Here is a 19641-nt window from a genome sequence, read left to right on the forward strand (position 1 = left end):
CTATTTACACTGTTATTCCTATTTACACTGTTGTTATTTCTATTTACACTGTTATTCCTATTTACACTGTTGTTATTTCTATTTACACTGTTGTTATTCCTATTTACACTGCTGTTATTTCTATTTACACTGTTATTCCTATTTACACTGTTGTTATTTCTATTTACACTGTTGTTATTCCTATTTACACTGTTGTTATTCCTATTTACACAGTTGTTATTTCTATGGACACTGTTATTTCTATTTACACTGTTGTTATTTCTATTTACACTGTTGTTATTCCTATTTACACTGTTGTTATTCCTATTTACACAGTTGTTATTTCTATTGACACTGTTGTTATTTCTATTTACACTGTTGTTATTTCTATTTACACTGTTGTTATTCCTATTTACACTATTGTTATTCCTATTTACACTGTTATTTCTGTTGTTCTCTGTGTTCATTTGGTTCTCCAGAGTTTTTATAATTATTTCTTCCTTGTGTGCTGTAATATTTCTCCCTACATACTTTATCTCTAATGCTTACATCATTAAAGTATTCTGATTCTAATTCTGACTGATAACCGTTAGCTATTTAGTCCTCTCCTGTAGAAACATGGAGGTGCAAAATGTTGGCCCCGTTGTAATGATTAGATGTGATTTTAATAATTTTTATTAGTGATTATCTTAAATTCTGCTAAAAGATATGCCTAAATGTTGAACACCGTTCCTTTAATTATGTAAATTTAGTAGATAAAATACAGTCTACAATTCCACGAGTCAAWGCCTGGTTTTATGTGTATATATCTGTACAGCCAGCCTAATGAAGCTAAATCAAAAGTCAAGATTCAAAGTTGTTTACGTTGAGTGTGGGCAAAAATGCATTTAATTTATATGAAAAACTATTTGAGTAAACATTGGAACTAATTAAATTAGAACATAAAACCCTTTTTCATCTTGGGTTTCCTTCTTTTACAGTTTAAAAGTTGTTACTGTTATAATTAATCTAAGATTTTCCAGTACATCCCTTCTATTGTTTGAAAAAAATTAACAACTTTCCGGTCACTGCAACACACAAACTCAGCAGCAAAGAGCAAGAAGACAAACCCCAGCACAGGATGTTTGACTGCAGTCACACAGCAGCACACAGGACAGAAGCACAGACGGACTGCAGCTTTACAGTTCACAGAAGGACAAATCAGCAGCACACAAAGAGCAGAGGGAAGCCTCGGCAGCACACAGCTACGAGGAGAAGCACAGCAACAATGAGGGGAAGTAGTGAAGCGCAGAGAGAAAGTCCTGCTCGCTCTGTTTTTTGTTTTTTAGTCTCAATGGCAATTCAGCAAAGCAAGCTTTTACTGCATTGYAACAAATACACAAAGGGGATAAGAAGTAACTTAAGGGTGTGCTGTTGAGAACATACATTCAGACACACAAACAGCAGGATGTGGGACTGCATCTCTGGGGGATCAGAGGGACCAGTTCTGGGATCTGAGCCAGAGAGAAATGAAGAAACTCATGGAAGGTTTTTATTTCTATCCAGGAGAGATTTAAGGTTGGTTTTACAACAGTTCTCCATCCATCCATCCATCCATCCATCCATCCATCCATCCATCCGTCCTTCCACTGTCCATCCATCTATCCATCCATCCATCCATCCATCCATCCATCCATCCGTCCTTCCACTGTCCATCCATCTATCCATCCATCCTCCATCCATCCATCCATCCTCCCACTGTCCATCCATCCATCCATCCATCCATCCATCCATCCATCCATCCATCCATCCATCCATCCATCCATCCATCTATTCATCCGTCTACCTATTCATCCATCCATCCTTCTATTCATCCATCCATCCATCCATCCTTCTATTCATCCATCCATCCATCCATCCATCCATCCATCCATCCATCCATCATTTTTTACCTGCCTGAACCTTTCTGACATTTGGGGACAGTTAGTGTGTATCTCTAGCTGTATGAGAGGTGGCGTATCCCTGGACAGGTCAAAAAAACATCACAGGACCACATGGAGACAAACAGCCACTCACAGCCCCTCTCACACCTAGGAACAATTCACCAGTTAACCTAACATGCATGTGAAAAGAAAGTGGAGTACTCATAGAAAAACATGCAAACTCCACACAGAAAGTCCGGGAGGCGAACCTGTGACCTTCCAGCTGTGAGACAACAGCTCCAACAACTGAGAGCTGACAACAGAAATCATGTGAGGGAACGGGGAGGAGGAGGGTACAAGGTACCTCTGTGGACACGTGGGGGGACGGGACAGTGGTGGTACCTGCGAGGCCCCTGAGGGTGGACGTTTCCCATGTCCGGTTCCGTTTCCTGTTCCTGCCTGCGTTTGATTGGGCCCCCAGTGCTCCTCATGCACGCAGCTACAGCCAATCCGCTATGCGCGTTAGCCTCATGCAGGGGTCTGAGCACAGCTGAGGATGTTAACAAGAGAGTGGGAGATAAAAAAGAGAAAAGATGTAACGACAGAGCGGCTATGAAAAGTGTGAGTGAGCAGAAGGAGGATGAGACTACAAGGAAGACGGAGAGGTTAGAGAAAAGAAGCAGAGCAGAAAGAGTTTTTTGGTTTGTTTTGGTTTGTTTATATGTAGAGGTAGGGGCTTCATGCTTTATGCTCCTGCTCTGTCAGCCTTTATGAGCGTTTCTATTTTACTTTAAGTTCCAACCTGACGTGGGTTTGGTTTCTGCACAGATAGCGCTTCATCTTACAGGCATCAGCAAACTGAGACAAGTTAGCAAAAAGCTCAAAAGAAGCATTTTGTTTAGAAACCTCTGATCAGTGGGTTTAAAATTCTGCTGTCTGTAGCAGTAAGAGTGAGCTCTTCTTATTACACTTTGCAGAAACCTGATAAAACATTTAGCAGCTGCTCAGATTCTGGCTGGCTTTACAGGAATTTAGGAGCTGCAGTGCAGGACTTTTTTTTTCCAAATTATTACCCCAAAATTCTTTCAGCTGGGATTTGCCGTTTCCAAAACTAAAAGGACTGAAGCTCAAATTAAAAATCAGGGCATTCTGAATGATGTGAAGCGACATTTTTATGCATGTCTACACCACAGTTGTTGTCTGTTCATTTCGTTATTGCCACCGAAGGCAAATGAGTGATAATGCTTTTGCATGTGTTCATGTGACTGTTAGCTAATCATCTCATGAATGACTGAGTGGATTTTAATGAAACTTTCAGAAAGTAATTACTGGATAAGCATCTAGAACTCGTTAACTTTTGGAGTCAACTAGAATCAGAAAGGCTGCTGCAGCAAATCAATCTTAGGAAACATAAAAATGTCAATAACTTTTTTTTTTTTACAGATATTAAGCGAATGCTTTGTGTGGCAGTAACTGACAGTCATTCAGAGCAAATAAGCATAAAGGCTTGAACTTTATCATATGTCTGTTTAAGAACTTAAATGAGCTTTTCTTAGTGGTTGGAGCATTATAAAAATAGTGCTCTGTTATTAATAAATGTAAAATGTTGTGTTAAATGGCCTTGTGAGTGTGAAATGATTGGTGTTAGATGGGTTTTAAAAAGATTAGAAGAAAAAGAGAACAAACATTTGATAGATACAGGTTAAACAAAGAAAGGTAGGATTTTTTTTGTGTAATCTATCGTTCTCTGAAGCACTGCGGCAGAATAGTAGCCGGGCTGAATCCATCAATACGGATGCAGGAACCTAAATTCTGTAACATAATTGCACTGATCGAGACGCCGTCTGTTTGTTCACAAGCCGTCCTTTCCATTTATCAAGGTTGAGTGTACTCATAGTGTGTGTGTGTGTGGTGTGTGTCTGTGTGTGTGGGAGGGAGTCTCAGGTGAATAAAGTACTGAGACACACACACGCAGTAGGACAGACAGGACACAACACAATAATCCCTGATATTGATTTAATTAGTGATGAGTTGAGGGAAAATATTCACACATTCAGTGTACTCAAATCCCCCCCACCACACACACACACACACACAGTTCTTTAAACAAAAAGTGTGGTCAAATGAAGACAAACATGATTTGTGAATGCAGGGACAAAATATAAATGATTTTAACACAGAATGATTTCAAGTCACAAATAAAGCTCAACTCAAAAATGCTCAATTCGTGATTTAAATTGCTGAAACAATGTTATTATTGTTGTTGTTTTGGCTGTTTGGTAGAACCAAATCATTGTTTTGCAAGTCTCAAGTAAGTCTCAAGTCTTTATCTTAAAATCCTGAGTCAAGTCTCTAAACAAGACAAGCATCTGTCAAGTCAAGCCTGAAACTTGGAACTTCAAGTCCTTTAGAATATTTTTTTCCAATGTTGCAGTTATGTTAAATGTGAATAATAGATCATACACTTTTTTATCTGTATTTTTCTCTCAAATTGTGATGAAACATGCACAGCTCAACCTATAAAGTAATTTAAAAAATCATTTTTAAATTTCACCTCTATATTGCACAATTCGAGTAAATTCAGCAGCAGAAATAGTCTTCCATTAAACTAGAATTTTCTATTTTTAAATATCAGATTAATTTGATTTGCTGTTCTGCAGCTCACAAACACACATGTGCAGAGTGTGAAAAAAAAGATGGACGGTCTGCCTTTGTTGATGAGTAATGAGTGAAATTAATTAATGGGGCCCACTTTATAAATAATGTGTTGTAAACTTTAGATTTTGGGTAAAATATTTTATTTTTTTACTTTTTTATTTTAAAAAGTTTATTCATTTTCATAAAAAACCACACAAAACATATATCAAGTCTTTTCAAGTTGACAAGGTCACGCCTATTTCAAGTCATCAGTGTAAAAGTCCATATCAAGTCACAAGTCTCTGTATGTTTTCTTTTTCAAGTCAAGTCTAAAGTCATAATATTAATGACTCGAGTCCAATTCATGTGACTCGAGTCCCCACCTCTGGTCACTCACAGCAAGCAAATTCAAATCAAACATTTGGCGACCGGATGGCTTTCTTGAATTGTTACCTGAAACWGTCATAACTGGTATAATCCTTTTAAAAATGCTTTCATGAATAAATGAATACTATAAAGTGTCAAGTTTAAAAAAATAACTTATTCTGGGTGCAGATACATTCAAAAGACTAACTAAACAACAGATTTAAAAAGAGTCTGAGAGGCTGAACTTTGCCTTGAGGTCCATTCTGACTGGTGTTTAAACAGTGTAACAGCATCAACAGCAGAGTGCTTACATTTGCTAACCAAGCACAAAAAAACATCTGATGCTGATGTAGATGTGTTGGCTATGATAACATTTATACCTTGTTAGTGGAGATAGTAAAGTCAGGGGACTACTAAAATCAGTTGGATTCATCCTCTGGGAAACATGAATGAATTTATTAAAGTCCAGGTCAACAGAAGCAGCTGCTGCTGAAGTATTTGACTCAGGCTCTTTAAAAAATAATGTGATCTGACATACCGACGATCCTATCCATCTACATTCAGCCACGATTTGAGCGCTATTAAAAAAAAGAATAATTCTCTGTCAAACCGTGGCCCTGACCATATATTTTGCTCAATCATGCCTGTGGTTAGACGTGTCCTGACATCCATTATCTTTTAAAATAATGCTTTTACAGATAAAATGTCCTAATTTTTAGTTACTTTTTACATTTAGTCACCAAAAACATTAAAAGTAAAGCAAATGAAAGGTTAAGTCAAGGTGCATGTTTGCACCAAAATGAGACATTTTCACAAAGCTATGCAAAAGATGTCCATAGAAACAGAACAGATGGGTGATTTGAAAATGTGATGCCTCAGATCACAGCTGTCCCAGTTATGGACCCTCTGACACTTCCAATGAAGCTATATATAAACACTAACTGTTAGACCCCCCACCCCCCATCCTGATACATTTCAGAGTCTCCTCAAGTCGACGCCTGTCGGACAACTTTGTGGTCCCCTAGTCCAGAATAAGATTACACACAGGCTGTTAGTTGAGTAATTACACTGGAACACAGATATTCTCTGGAGCCACAAAGGAAATGATACAACTGCTGCAACAAGCTGTTTACCAATCTTCGCTGGCTTTGATGGAAATTGACCTGAGCGTRCGAAATTTGTTGAGGGACCTCGAAAGAATCGCTTCAGCAGTCTTTTGTCTAAGATCATGAAACTCACACAAGGAGGCAGCAGATGCACAAAGACATACACAATTATTATAGATAGAATATAAACACACACATTTGGGCCTGGGGACAGTACAGCTCTGAAACTGAACTGGATTTGAAGCAAAAATGAATTTCCCAACTCTGTTCTGGTCAGTGAACGTCCCACAGGAGTTCCCACGTTAGTTAAGAGCTGAACTCGAGGCAGTAATTTGTTTTCTGCTTTGTTCAGGTACACCGAACACAGCTGGAACCATTAAATACACACAAATACACACAAACACACACATTTGCATTCACATGAAACAAACAAATATAACTGCCAAATTAAATAAATAAATAAAAAATACACCAGTGAAGTGAGACAGATGGAGAGACAGATCAACAGATGGGAATGAGCACAAAGTTAAAGTCAGACAGAAAGTTCTAAGTTGTGACCATTTCAGTCCTTGAACTTTTTGGTCTTTCAATTTTTGTTTTAAAAGCAGATATTGAAAAAAGGATTTTATTTTCATTGTATACTCCACAAATGGAAACACGTCCGATATTTTTGTTTTCATTGAACAGAAAATTTAACACTGTCATCATGACAACTCAACGCTGTCCTGTGGAACTTGCTGCAGAGCTCTAGACAGTGTGAAGGGCTGAAGGAACAGCCCAAGGTCCTGAAAATGCTGGAATGTTTCAGGACCTTGGACAGTGTGAAGGAGTGAAGGAACTGTCCAAGGTCCTGAAAGTTTTRGAATCTTTCAGGACTTTAGACAGTGTGAAGGACTGAAGAAACTGTCCAAGGTCCTGAAAGCACTGGAATGTTTCAGGACCTGGGACAGTGTGAAGGGCTGAAAGAACTGTCCATGGTCCTAAAAGTGCTGGAATGTTTCAGGACCTTGGACAGTGTGAAGGGCTGAAGGAACTGTCCAAGGTCCTGAAAGTGCTGGAATGTTTCAGGACCTTGGACAGTGTGAAAGGCTGAAGGAACTGTCCAGGGTCCTGAAAGTGCTTGAATGTTTCAGGAATTTATACAGTTTGTAGGACTGAAGGAACCGTCCAAGGTCCAGAAAGTGCTGGCATGTTTCAGGACTTTAGACAGTGTGAAGGGCTGAAGGAACTGTCYAAGGTCTTGAAAGTGCTGGAAAATTTCAGGACTTTACACCAGTGGTTCTCAACTTTTTTAGACTTGTGTACCCCCTGAGCCATTTTGTCATATCACTACTAGCCCTTCAGTCAAACGTAGTGATGATTCTCCAAAACTATGTACCACAACTGATTACTATTTTTATTAAAAAWTTTTACACACCTGGAAAATTTTTCCACGTACCCCTTGAAATATGCTCACATACTCCAAGGGATACATGTACCCCTGGTTGGAAATCACTGCTCTAGGAAACAGTTTGAATCATTGGYGATGTACAAACTATCAGCTGACACCTGTTAAGAAAATGTCAAACTATCCATCCATTTTTGTTTTTCCAACATCTATTTTTGAATCAAAAATTGAATGACCAAAAAGCACACAGGCCCGTTCCTTAAAAACAGGTGATAATTTGACCTTAAAGGGAAAATACTGTCAAAAAATGTACAATTTCTGTCCACAATCTAAGACTATAAGTCTCCTCTTTTTCACCATAAATCACCTAAATTTACTTTTAAATCAAACCACATTCACTGCACTGTATAAATTGGAAGTTTCAAATTTTTTTTAAATCTTGCTTTTTGTTTCGTTAAGTGACAGCAATTAGGGATGTTGACGTGTCGACACCAGCAGCTACCGTTTTCTGTGACCAGATTGCACAATGCTGCACTGAGGGTGACCTAGCTAATTATCACTCTAATCACTGTTTTGTTATTTCAACAACTTCCGAGAATCCCAGCTGACGTCAAATTCAACATGAATAAATCCCACAAATTTTGTACAGGAACCCCTTAAATAGGTACACTTATGTAAAGAAAGTTATTTTAGCTACCTTTGTTTCAAACTTTATAATCATCTGAAAGGTCAAAGTATATTTTATCCTCTATAGAACTGCCCATGGTGAAAGTGATTTAGTTCATGTGTTGACAGTGGTCTTCATCACGTGACACATTTCACACACTGTCATTGGTTGAGGGGCTTTGTTTACAAAACAAAATGTCCACATGGTTTTTAAATGGTTTTCATTCAGTTGATTTGGTGTTGCAATTTGGTGACTCAAGCCTTTTAACATTACTTTATACTGTACATTTCTGCAACTTTTACTGGATTTTGTAAAGTATTTTGTTTTTTGGATACAAGATGATTCTGACTGTAAATGCCCGTTCCATGTCTTATGCATATTCTAAGTTGTTACCCATAGTACCCAGTGGGGGGCGCTGTAGTCTGGTTCATGTTGAGTTAGTGCCTTCATTTAAAACTGTAAATTAAGAAGAACTGTTGCTAGTCTCCTGTCAGTCAGCGCTTTGGGCTGAAATATCCCATGGACAAGAGGAAGAGGAGGATATTCTTCATCTTAATGACTCTGGACTGTAGNTGGTCAGTCAAAAATGACACCTTCAACTTCAGTGTAAACACAAAGGACCAACCTCCTACTCGCCGGAGCCTACTGTCAGTTATCTCATCTTTGTATGACCCCCTGGGVTTCGTAGCTCCATTCACTTTGAGTGGCAAAAGTATCCTACAGGAGCTCTGCCGTAGAGGTACCGAATGGGATGACCCCATTCCAGACAACTTGCGCTCACGGTGGGAGGACTGGAAAAATGATTTGGAAAAACTGAAATCAATCGTAGTACCCAGATGCTACCATCCACCTGATCTAAGAGACATTGCTAAAGTGGAACTGCATCACTTCTCTGATGCCAGTAACATAGGCTATGGAGCATGTTCCTACATTAGGTTCATAAGTGATGACAGCAAAGTGCACTGTAGTCTGGTTATAGCAAAAGCTAGAGTCGCACCTACCAAGGTCATAAGCATTCCCCGACTCGAACTGTCAGCTGCAGTCACTTCAGCTAAGATGAGCGTTATGCTAAAATCAGAGCTTGAGATTAATGTTGATGAAGAGTTCTTTTGGACTGACTCCCAAGTAGTCTTGGCATATATCAACAACGAGGCACGAAGATTTCACGTCTTTGTAGCAAATCGTGTCCAGTTGATTAGGGAAACTACAGATCCCAAACAGTGGCACTACATTGACACGGCTCAGAATCCGGCGGACTATGCCTCTAGAGGCCTTGGTGCATCAGAGRTTATGACAACCTGCTGGTTGTCTGGCCCAAAGTTTCTGTGGGAACAAGAGATTTCCTACTCAGCTGCCCCCTCAGCTGAACTGTTGGTAGGTGATCCAGAAGTTAAAGCGGTCAAAACCTTTACGACTCAAACAAGCGAACAAGACACTATCCTCAGACGCTTCGACAGGTTCTCTAGCTGGTCAATGCTCCTTAAAGTAGTGGCAAGAATAAAAAGACTGAGACCAAAAAAACCCCAATATGGCAGTGTCATAACAGCAGATGAACGCAAGGGAGCAGCTGACATAATAATAAAACTCCTCCAACAGCAATCCTTCTTTCAAGAGCTGAGAGCGTTGAAAGTAAATGATAGTCTCCCAAGTTCAAGCCCTCTCTTTCAACTAGATCCCGTTGTAGATCAGGGACTTCTCCGGGTTGGAGGAAGACTAAAAAAGWCAACACTCTGCCAAGGTTTGAAACACCCTATTATTCTACCAAAGGACCATCACATTACAAACCTGATCATGTCTCACTTTCATTCAAAGATTTGTCATCAAGKCCGAAGCCAGACGCTCATGGAGATCAGAGCAAATGGGTTTTGGGTAATTGGTGGGAGCAAAGAAGTTGCAAAGCTAATAAGCAGATGTGTTCAATGTCGAAAACTTCGGCGGTCTCCTGAAGAACAGCGCATGTCTGAACTACCAAAGGAACGAGTTGAAGTCTCAGATCCTTTCATTTACAGTGGAATGKATTGTTTCGGACCATTCACCACAAAGCAAGGTCGCAAAGAGCAAAAGAGGTACGGACTCCTCTTTACCTGCCTTTCCTCACGCGCAGTCCACATTGAAATGGTAGAAAACCTGTCTACAGACTCTTTCATTAATGGCCTACRATGCTTTATCAGCTTAAGAGGAGCTGTCTGTAAGCTGTACTGCGATCAAGGTACAAATTTCATTGGGGCCAAAAATGAGCTAAAAGAGGCTCTCAATGAATGTGACAGAAATGCCCTGCAGGCTTTCCTTGCAGATAAACAGTGCGAGTTCGTATTTAATGCCCCATCTGCCAGCCATGCAGGAGGTGTGTGGGAACGACAGATTCGAACCATCCGCAGTGTTCTCAATGCCACCATTGCTCAATCACAAGGYAGGCTGGATGACGCTTCTCTAAGAACACTGTTTTATGAGGCAATGTCTATAATCAATAGCCGACCACTAAGCATTGATGGAATCAATGACCCCAAATCACCTGAACCTCTAACTCCAAACCATCTCATATTAATGAAATCAAAGGTTGCACTGCCTCCTCCTGGAAAGTTTGTGAAGGAAGACTTGTATGCAAGAAAAAGATGGYGCAGAGTGCAGTATCTAACTGAACAGTTTTGGAGTAGGTGGAAAGTGGAATATCTTCTGAACATATCCACAAGACAAAAATGGCACCTGCCTCGTCGCAATCTTGAGGTAAATGACATCGTCATCATAAAGGAAGACATGCTTCCCAGAAGTCAGTGGCAACTGGGTCGAGTTGTTGAAGCACCACAAGAGGATGATGGGTTGGTGCGCAGAGTCAAACTTCAAGTTGGTGATCGAAATCCAGCAAAGAAGCAGGGTACAACACACAAACCTCACATTATTGAAAGACCTGTTCAAAAACTTGTWGTTCTTTTAGAAAGTCACTAACTGACGCTCATTAGTCTCACATCAGATATTATATTGCTGAAGGTTAATGTGTGAGTTAACTGTATTTTTGTTTGTTCACTTCAACGTCCATTTGTCATGCTTAAAACCATGCATGAATCGTTAATAAGCTCTCATCATACATGATTTGGTGGGAGTGTAAATGCCCGTTCCATGTCTTATGCATATTCTAAGTTGTTACCCATAGTACCCAGTGGGGGGCGCTGTAGTYTGGTTCATGTTGAGTTAGTGCCTTCATTTAAAACTGTAAATTAAGAGGAACTGTTGCTAGTCTCCTGTCAGTCAGCGCTTTGGGCTGAAATATCCCATGGACAAGAGGAAGAGGAGGATATTCTTCATCTTAATGACTCTGGACTGTAGCGCACATTCTTGAGAGCAGGCTAAAGGCAGCGCGGCGCGGACTTYGCCGCCATGAACTTTGCAGCCCTTGGACAGCGGAGCGAGGTACATATTTAGAGCTCTATTGTGAAGTTAGCGTTATTATAATGTAATGTTTTGTGTCAAACAGCACTTAAGCAAAATGTRTTTTATTTTCTTTTAGTTTTCACGGTGTATTCGAAGCACATGTTCAGTGCACTTCAACAACTTTGTTTGGAAAGAAGTAAATAAGAATCTACTGCACCCGTCGAAGCTCTCTGTGTTTTCTTGGGTCTGAGGGACTGCTACACTGACAAAAGAGCATAAGGTAGAATATTTCTGAAAATTTCATTGTGATCTCTTAAAGTATTAGCAAAAAACAAAGCAACATGGTCACAAATGCCCAATTGGTTCAGCTATTTATTATGTCCGAAATCAAGCGCTTGATTGCTCAAACAAGAACAACATAAATTGCTTAATACTTGAGATAATCACATGATTTTGGTATTTTTATAATTGTTTATCATGCTCTTTTTGTATTCCCTGTCAGAGCTGATATTGGTGAGAGGTAACACATTTTTATCCACATCCCTAAAGTTATACCCTTTTTTTTGGTCATCCTTCGTACCTCATAAGGTACACCATTTCCACAAAGAGAAATTATAACAGAGAGCTAAACACCAACCTTTAAGTTGTTTTTCCTATTAAAAACTTCTAACCCTGCCCCCTCCAACACACACAAGGTTTTTTCTTATTTCATCCATACCCTGGTGCTGGAGCTGGTCCAGGTCCATGAATTTGCTGGGTCTGGGGTTAAATCCCTTGGCTGCCTCCTGTTCAGCCTCCTTCCTCTTCTGCTGCTCCTGCTGGCGAGCTCTCCTCACCACCTCCTCCTGCAGCTCATCCAGCTCACTGCGCCCTGAGCCTGAAAAATTAAAGGCCTCATTTAAACTAGCGAATTATGATGAACAATCAAATAAAAAAAAAACTGAACAGTACGTAAACGCGTGCAAACGATGCAAACCTGTATTTGTGCCGCCGACCCAGCTGGGCGCCGGCAGCTCCTGCATGATGGCCCCGCTGCTTTTTGACTTGGGCACCGAACGCCACGAAGGTCCTGACATCAGCGCCCGTTTTTGTTGCCCCACTTCCCTGTGGGAAGACGCCAAGAGGGTGAAGATGGGAAGTTGGGGAGGCAAAAAGTGTGTGTGTGTCAGGAGGGGGTGGGGGTTAATAAACRAAACAATACAGACAGAAAAATGTGTTTGCTGCTTAATTCGTTGTTATGGAGCACATCTTCTGCATCATTTATTCTTGTTAATGTCACATTTCTGTTTCAAGCTGATGAGGTGAAAAAAAAAAGCACGGGGAGGCGACAGAAAGCAGGAGGCTGGAAGCATGATGAACAACAAAAACTGAGAGCCATAGACAGTAATGGGTATTTGTGAGAGTCCTACCTGTCAGGACTGCTGCTGTTCCTCTCGCTGCTTTCGTAGCCACTCTCCATCCTCTGGATCAGACGTGGCTGGTGCTCCACCCCTCTCAGAGGCGGTGGAGCAGGGGGACCCATCGTCCGTCCACCGCCCAAAGACTGGGGCTGTCCGACCAGCCCGAATCCCACCTCCCCGACTTCCCTCTTGTCCTCCAGCCCTGGCTGTGATCCCACCAAGGGGGGAGGCTCCTGAGGAGCTGGAGGGAGAGTGGGGTCCAATACAGAGTTGTAGCCCAGAGATGAGTCTCTTTGTCGGGTAAAGATGCTGTCRATGTTCAGGGCCTCTCTCCTGGGCCTCCAGGTTGGCCGGTAATGGCCTCCAGAAGAACTAAAATAAATAAATAAATAAAAAACAAAAGCAGAGAGAGAAGTTAAAAAGTAGCCATGTTTTCATTAATTTAACATAACAGAAATATTTCTATTAAAAAGTGTGACCTGAAGCAATATGTTCCAAAAAAAGGTAGAATAACTCATTCTACAAAAAGGTCAAAAAGGTAATATTATATGAACAATAAAAACACTTTGTGCAATGCTGCTCTGTTACTAAGATTCACAGATATGAGAGGAATGAAACAAAATAATCAAACAGATAAATTTTGATGAGCTTGAACACATATTGGATGAGATTCATAGTTCAGATCTATATGCAGAATCTAAAGGCTGGCGCAGCGTGGGAGGAGAGGAGGAGGTGGTTAAACTACTGAAAATAGTTGACATTTAGTCAGCAAAGTCCCAGTGTTTGTTCTGCCAAATGTTAGATTTTCTGAGCGCGTTCGCATATTGTTGGATTGTAAACATGTAAAAAATAAAGTAATAACTGAGACCGGGCGCTCTTTTACTCAGACATTTTCTATATCGGTCACGTCTTTGTGCCAGTATCTGAAAGAGTAGGTAACTAAAGATAATTAAAGTTTTAAAGTTGAAGAATTAGGCGATTGGTGGCCTGAGGGCCACATGAGTCCCGTCCAGTCTGCCAATGAGCCCCAACCCATTCAGTTTTTTTGGTTGTTGTTGTAAAAAAATGTTTTTTATCTGGGAGGTAGACTATCTGTTCACAGAATTTCTCTGGAAACCCATCCAGGGTGTACCCCACCTCACGCCTAATGATTGGTGGAGACAGGCCATACCCCTCCCCGCATTATTGTGCTGCGTCTGAATTAGCTTGGTTTCCTGTGTGTGCTGCTCTGACCTGTCAGGATTCATAGGACAAACTCAATGAGGGTTGGGGTCAACGTTACAGGCTTACAGCTTTCATTATGGATCAGTGAACCGTCACACGACCTGAGTGTAGCAGGGTGTCAGTTGGCGCGGCGCTGTACCTGGACTTGCTCTCGCTGCTCGTGCTCTCATCCTCCCAATGGGGGCCCCCCGCCCCTCCCTCGCAGCCCCCGACCCCCGACGAGGACGAGGAGGACAGCGGTCGAGAGGAGGAGGAGGAGGAGGTGAGGGGCCGGCGCGAAGAGAGGAGGAAGACGGCCGTCTCCTTGTACTCCTGCAGCGGGGGAGAGGGGTGGCGAGGATCACCCTCCACCGCCGACTCTGAACGTGGGAGAAGGGGAAAAAAACGGGCAGGGGAGCAAGTAAAACCAATAACTTTTATATTTATCCCACAGGGAGCAATTCTGCAGGCAGCAGCGCAAACAAATGTTAGAAAAACCCACTAATGAGGCACAGAACCTGAAGAGACTGCAGTAATGAAAAAAAAAGAAAAAAATCTGCCAACTGACTTCTGTTTGCTCTTAACTGCATCAACAACAAGTGTGGCTCAGTGAACTCTCACTCCCTGGAACCATGGCATCGACTTGTGTATTTTACAGATATGAGATAAAAACATGTGAGCACCCAAAAAACTGAAATTTGGCTTCAGTTTTGGACAGCGGAGGGATTTTGTTGCTATAACATTATTATGTTGATTAAAATTACATTTAATACTTCATTTATGCTGTCCTTCCAATGAATAAAAAAAGAAAGAATTTATTTAATACTAACCTCATTTAGAATGATGCAGTGTATAAAAAGCTACAGTTTATGGATTTTCAGCTTAGTTGCTTCAAGTTTGACTCGTGATTAGTCATCTTTTATAACTATTGTCTTTCCTTTTGAAATCTAGGCTCATTGCAAACATTTCAGCAGAATTTTAGAGTCAAGCCCATAAAACGTCTACAAATCTTTTCCAAAATTTGAGTGTTTTTAGACAAATTTCCAACTAAAAGTTACTGAATGGGACCAGATGGTAACTCTGAACGAGCTAACGGTGCTTCCAGTTTTACCTCCAGCCTCAGCACCAAGCGGCGGTGGGCCGATGTCGTAGTTGCAGACCACAGTGGTCTGGGATTCACTGGAGAGGCGGCTGCCCGTGGACTGGTGCAGGGGTCGGCTGCGAGACGTGCGATGACTGGAGCTGTCCGTTGAAGAATCGGTGCGAGTGTCGCTGGAGATGGATGGCTCTCGACCTGAAAGAAAAAAAAAAGAAGAATGGATGACCTTTTAGGCAATCCTGCACACGCTTAGTTTTGCTTACAGTTCGATGGCTGGGAAAGGAGCTCAGGCTCTGCAGTATACAAAAGCAGAGGTTGGATTATAGCACTGAAGGTCAGAGCTTTACAGCTGAATCATCTCACACCAGCAGCTGATAAAGACAAAGTAATCACATCTGATGTGAGGCAGAGTGCTCATTTCTGCCGTACCCGAGTCTTCGCTGTCGTAACCAGCTTTGCTGCTGCAGTGCTGGAGCTCCAGCTGCGGGTTGGAGCTGGCACAAGGGTTTGGGCTCTCCTGCAGTATCACTGGCGTCCCTCGGGGGTCAGCGTAGAGCAGCAGCAGGGGCTGATAGTGGCCTTTGATACAGCGAGACACTACGTCCTTCCACTTTGGGCCGATCTGGAGGTGCAGCAGAACATGCAAATGCAAAGATGAAGAGAGATAAAAAAAACAACAACAACTCTAGCTGCATTAGATGATAACTTTATACAAATGCCACCAAAAGCGGAAGGTCAAATATAATTTGTGCTAATGTGTGATTTAATCGCATCGTCGCGCTTCATCACTTGCTCAATCATCTAAAATGATCATCAGTGTGAAGTGAGACTGATAGGAGAGTCAAGGACGTCTATTTGCATCCTCGTGGACCACCATCACTCAAATTTAGCAGAGAAAACTTAACACATAATTAATCCTCACTCAAAAAGCCTGATCATGCAGCACTTTAACAGTTCCTGTGACTCTGCCTCGCACAGACACAGCTCAGGGATGCACCAGCTGCTGCACAGTACATCCTACTCATGCTGCAGTAAAAAAAAACTCAAATACATATATTTAAAACAAAACAACCTGTCTCACCTCTTTGACGTGAGCGTCATCAAAGTACATCCACTTGCGTATCTTAGTCTGGAAGAAGAAGGTGGAGTAGTGCTTGCCATAGTAGCACACCATCCCCACCAAGTAGAGCTCCGCCTGGCGAGCCCTCTCGTCTGTCACACGGTAGAACAACTACAGAGAGAGAGAGAGAGAGAGAGGGAGGGAGGGAGGGATAGGGGAGGGGGAGAGGACACGAAGGGAGGAGGGACACGCAGCGGAGAGGTGTGCAGAGACAGAAACAAAGGAGTTAAAGTGAATACAAGCATTTTTTTTAGCCTCACCTACTGTAGGCACTCTACGCAGCTAGACTTCACACACTGCTGTTTTATTTCAGACCCAAACTGCAGCTTTTCATGCTCTGAGCTCTCAAAGGTGACCTAATGTGGAGRAAACCGCCACGACTCGTATGTTTTATACGCACAGAGAATAATCCTCTTTCCTATTCACGTAAATCCCATCTCATGGTGCTTTGATCATGTAACCTGCATGCACCTGCTGCTGCTGCTGCTGCTGCAAAGGCCCATATGGTTCAGCGTTTCCAGCCCTGCAACTCATTAGTGTTGGAAATGTCAGAAAATAGTCAGTCACAAGTTTCCTCAGTCCAAGGTGACATCCATATCCCTCCAAAGCCTCGAGAACACAATCAYCGCAAGAGGCTGAACAGCAGCAAAAACGTCAAGTTTTAACAGCTGCATTCAGAGCATGGTCACATTTTTGAGTAATAACACGTAATCGTTTTTTATATATGACAGACTGCTTCATAAAGAGGCAAAAGAAGCAGGTGCAGAAGACAGGCAAACCAAACGTTGCAGCAGAAGAGGCAGGATACGAGACGCAGATGGGTTTCCTTTTTACAGCGAAACAAAAGAGGGAAATTTAATAACGTGAATTCTCAGATTTGTATCCAACCACTAGTTTCATCCCACAACTGCAGGATGAAAAAAAAGAAAAGAAGAAGAAAAAAAAAAGAAGAGACGGAGGACTGAGGGGGAAAATCCTGATTCACTACAACACATTTTCATATTGACTATTCCATTATTCATAGTATCACTTCAGAATGCGGCTGAAGATGTTAGAGCAGCATTAAAATGCATCAACATTACTCAGTTATGACACAGAGAATGAGAGGTCAAACATGTAAGGTGAGTGTGTGTATGAGAGAGAGAGAGAGAGAGAGAGAGAGAGAGAGAGAGAGAGAGAGAGAAAAGCCGCAGCAAGCGAAATATTGCTCGTTATGAAATAATGGAACTGATTGTTCTTTGCACTCTGTCATTTCTTGGCTTTTATTTTTATTACAGTGTCTTCACACATCACTATAATGATCTTTTTGGTTGAAAAATGCARCTTAAAATATCATTTAAAATGATCCAAAGATGTCTAACCGGGGATAAATTTGACATATCTGTTACGACATGTCTGATTTGTGCATTTTTGGTCAAGATTATAAACAATGGGCATGAAGTTGTTGTTTTTTTTTTTTTTTATCATATTCCAACCATGACATTTAATTCGACATATAGCAAAAAACAGTTTACACATGCTTTAAATCACTACTGGAGAATTAATATTGTGAATGCTTATCAAACATACAATACTGAGTTTAGTCTTCAGTGCATTTTTCTCATTCTGCATTTTTTGTGCTACTTCAACAGTTCATATATCAAAACATTCAGCCCCTCTGGCTATGACTTCTGATATTTCAGCAACTTATACTTTTAGATATATTTAGCATTTATTGCCATGTTTCTCCTCATTGAAAATGAATTGAGATGTTTTCAACATTCTTAAAATGCTCAAAAATAGTTATAAATCTTTCCTGTACATTTTACCTTTTGTTGTGGTTCAGCTTTTTTTTTATTTCTTTGTCTTAATTTTCACTTCTTTCAGCTTCTAATTTGCTTATTTTAGTTTTTTCTGCTTTTTTAAGCTAACATTCTGACCTTTTCTGCTATTCTGCTAATTTCAATTTTTTTGTGCTTCTATTAACTTTTTTCTATTATAAGCTGTTTATGCTTATCTTAGCTGTTTCCTGCTAATTTCTGCTAATTTCAGCTGCTTTATGTGTTTTTAGCTAATTTGAGCTTATTTCAGCAAAACTCACCTTTTTCTAATAATTATATCTTCTGTGCTTATTTCAGCAAATGTGCTCTTTCTGATTTTTTGTGCTTATTCTAGCTACTTATTTTAGCCATTTATGCTAGTTTTGGCTTTTTTAGCTATTCAGCAAAAATCTTTCAGCATTAAGCATTGACCCTGCATTTTTGCAGGAAATGTACATTTTATATTTTTAGTTAAATTTTAACTATAGCTCCAACACTGCTGGTAACAGGAAGGTTCATTTAAAATTCCTTGGGCTAAATGTGGCCTAAATTTAGCAGAGGACATTAATTCAATTCAAAATAATTTATTGATCCCAAAAGGAAATTACAGAAGCATTAAATGAGAGCTTTGACTAAACTCAGCATTGAAATACTTTCTATTGTTGATCATTTAAATCCTGTGGCTGAATTTATTATTGTAAAAAAAGAACATTTGGTTCCATTTCTGGTCTTTTAGCCTGCTGATGATTCAGCAAACAACAAATTATTTAATCAGCTTTATCCTTGTGTCTCTTCTAAAGTCACCTCAGGTCATTCATGAATCAGCTGCCGCCCCACACTGACATGACCTTTGAATAGTTTCTGGAAAAAGGTCAATCCGTGCACACACAGCGCCAACATCTTCATGATAAAAAAAAACTCCCTGAAACTTCAGCCTGAGGATGAGTCACCATGGCAACACCTAAACATGACACCGACACACTCCATTAAACACTTATTATCATTCTGCTGCACAAAGTAACTTCACTCACTCAGGACACTGGTGCAAATAAAAACCCTAAGAACTCCTGACCAACTGAAATCAGAAGGTATTGATTTATTACAGTGTTCAAAGTGCACGTGACATCAAATTTTTGTAATAAATATGAATGCATTTTTGGAAAGCTAACATTGACAACATATTGTGCAAAAGATTTCATGCGGCTGAGATGAACTTTTGTTGAGATATTTGCATGTGAAGTAACAGGAAGTGATGTCAAAGGGGAATGTCTGAATGTGAACAGAGCATTGCTACAAAGGCCGATAACAGACTGTAGAGAAGAATCTGATGTTTATTTAGATTATTTTAATTACTATAWTAGAGAGATGAGGAAGAGTCATAGTTCAAATAATACTGTTTCAATAAACAAAAACCAAAGAGTTTTCTTTCTCGAAGAGTTCCCCTTTGATGTCACTTCCTGTTTCACTTTGTCTGAGCAAAGTTCAAAAGAAAATACATCAATTATGTGACATAATGGGTAAAATTATGTGTATTATGCCAAGTTTCCTAAATATTATGATGTTTTCTTTTACTTTTGGTATTCCATGGATATGCATGTCACAGTAAAACAT

General features: G+C 40.6%; 2 protein-coding genes across 2 annotated transcripts in view; one reads left to right on the forward strand and one right to left on the reverse strand.

Annotated features, from left to right (window-relative positions):
• The window catches only part of usp54b (ubiquitin specific peptidase 54b), a gene marked incomplete in the record, with an annotated part of 77166 nt that overhangs the window by 12537 nt on the left and 44988 nt on the right, over positions 1-19641 (reverse strand). Inside the window, 8 exon segments of the mRNA XM_014007083.1 lie at positions 2283-2430; positions 12128-12286; positions 12386-12513; positions 12819-13181; positions 14173-14392; positions 15124-15306; positions 15541-15733; positions 16193-16342. Coding sequence (XP_013862537.1) covers positions 2283-2430; positions 12128-12286; positions 12386-12513; positions 12819-13181; positions 14173-14392; positions 15124-15306; positions 15541-15733; positions 16193-16342 — 1544 coding nt within the window.
• Positions 8619-11625, forward strand: LOC106516635 (uncharacterized). Its single transcript, XM_014007084.1, has 2 exons — positions 8619-11448; positions 11546-11625. The coding sequence occupies exon 1, from the start codon at positions 9100-9102 to the stop codon at positions 10984-10986; it is 1887 nt and encodes a 628-aa protein (XP_013862538.1). The 5' UTR covers positions 8619-9099; the 3' UTR covers positions 10987-11448; positions 11546-11625.

This window comes from Austrofundulus limnaeus, unplaced genomic scaffold (assembly GCF_001266775.1).
Source record: "Austrofundulus limnaeus strain Quisiro unplaced genomic scaffold, Austrofundulus_limnaeus-1.0 Scaffold39, whole genome shotgun sequence".
Taxonomy (NCBI): domain Eukaryota; kingdom Metazoa; phylum Chordata; class Actinopteri; order Cyprinodontiformes; family Rivulidae; genus Austrofundulus; species Austrofundulus limnaeus.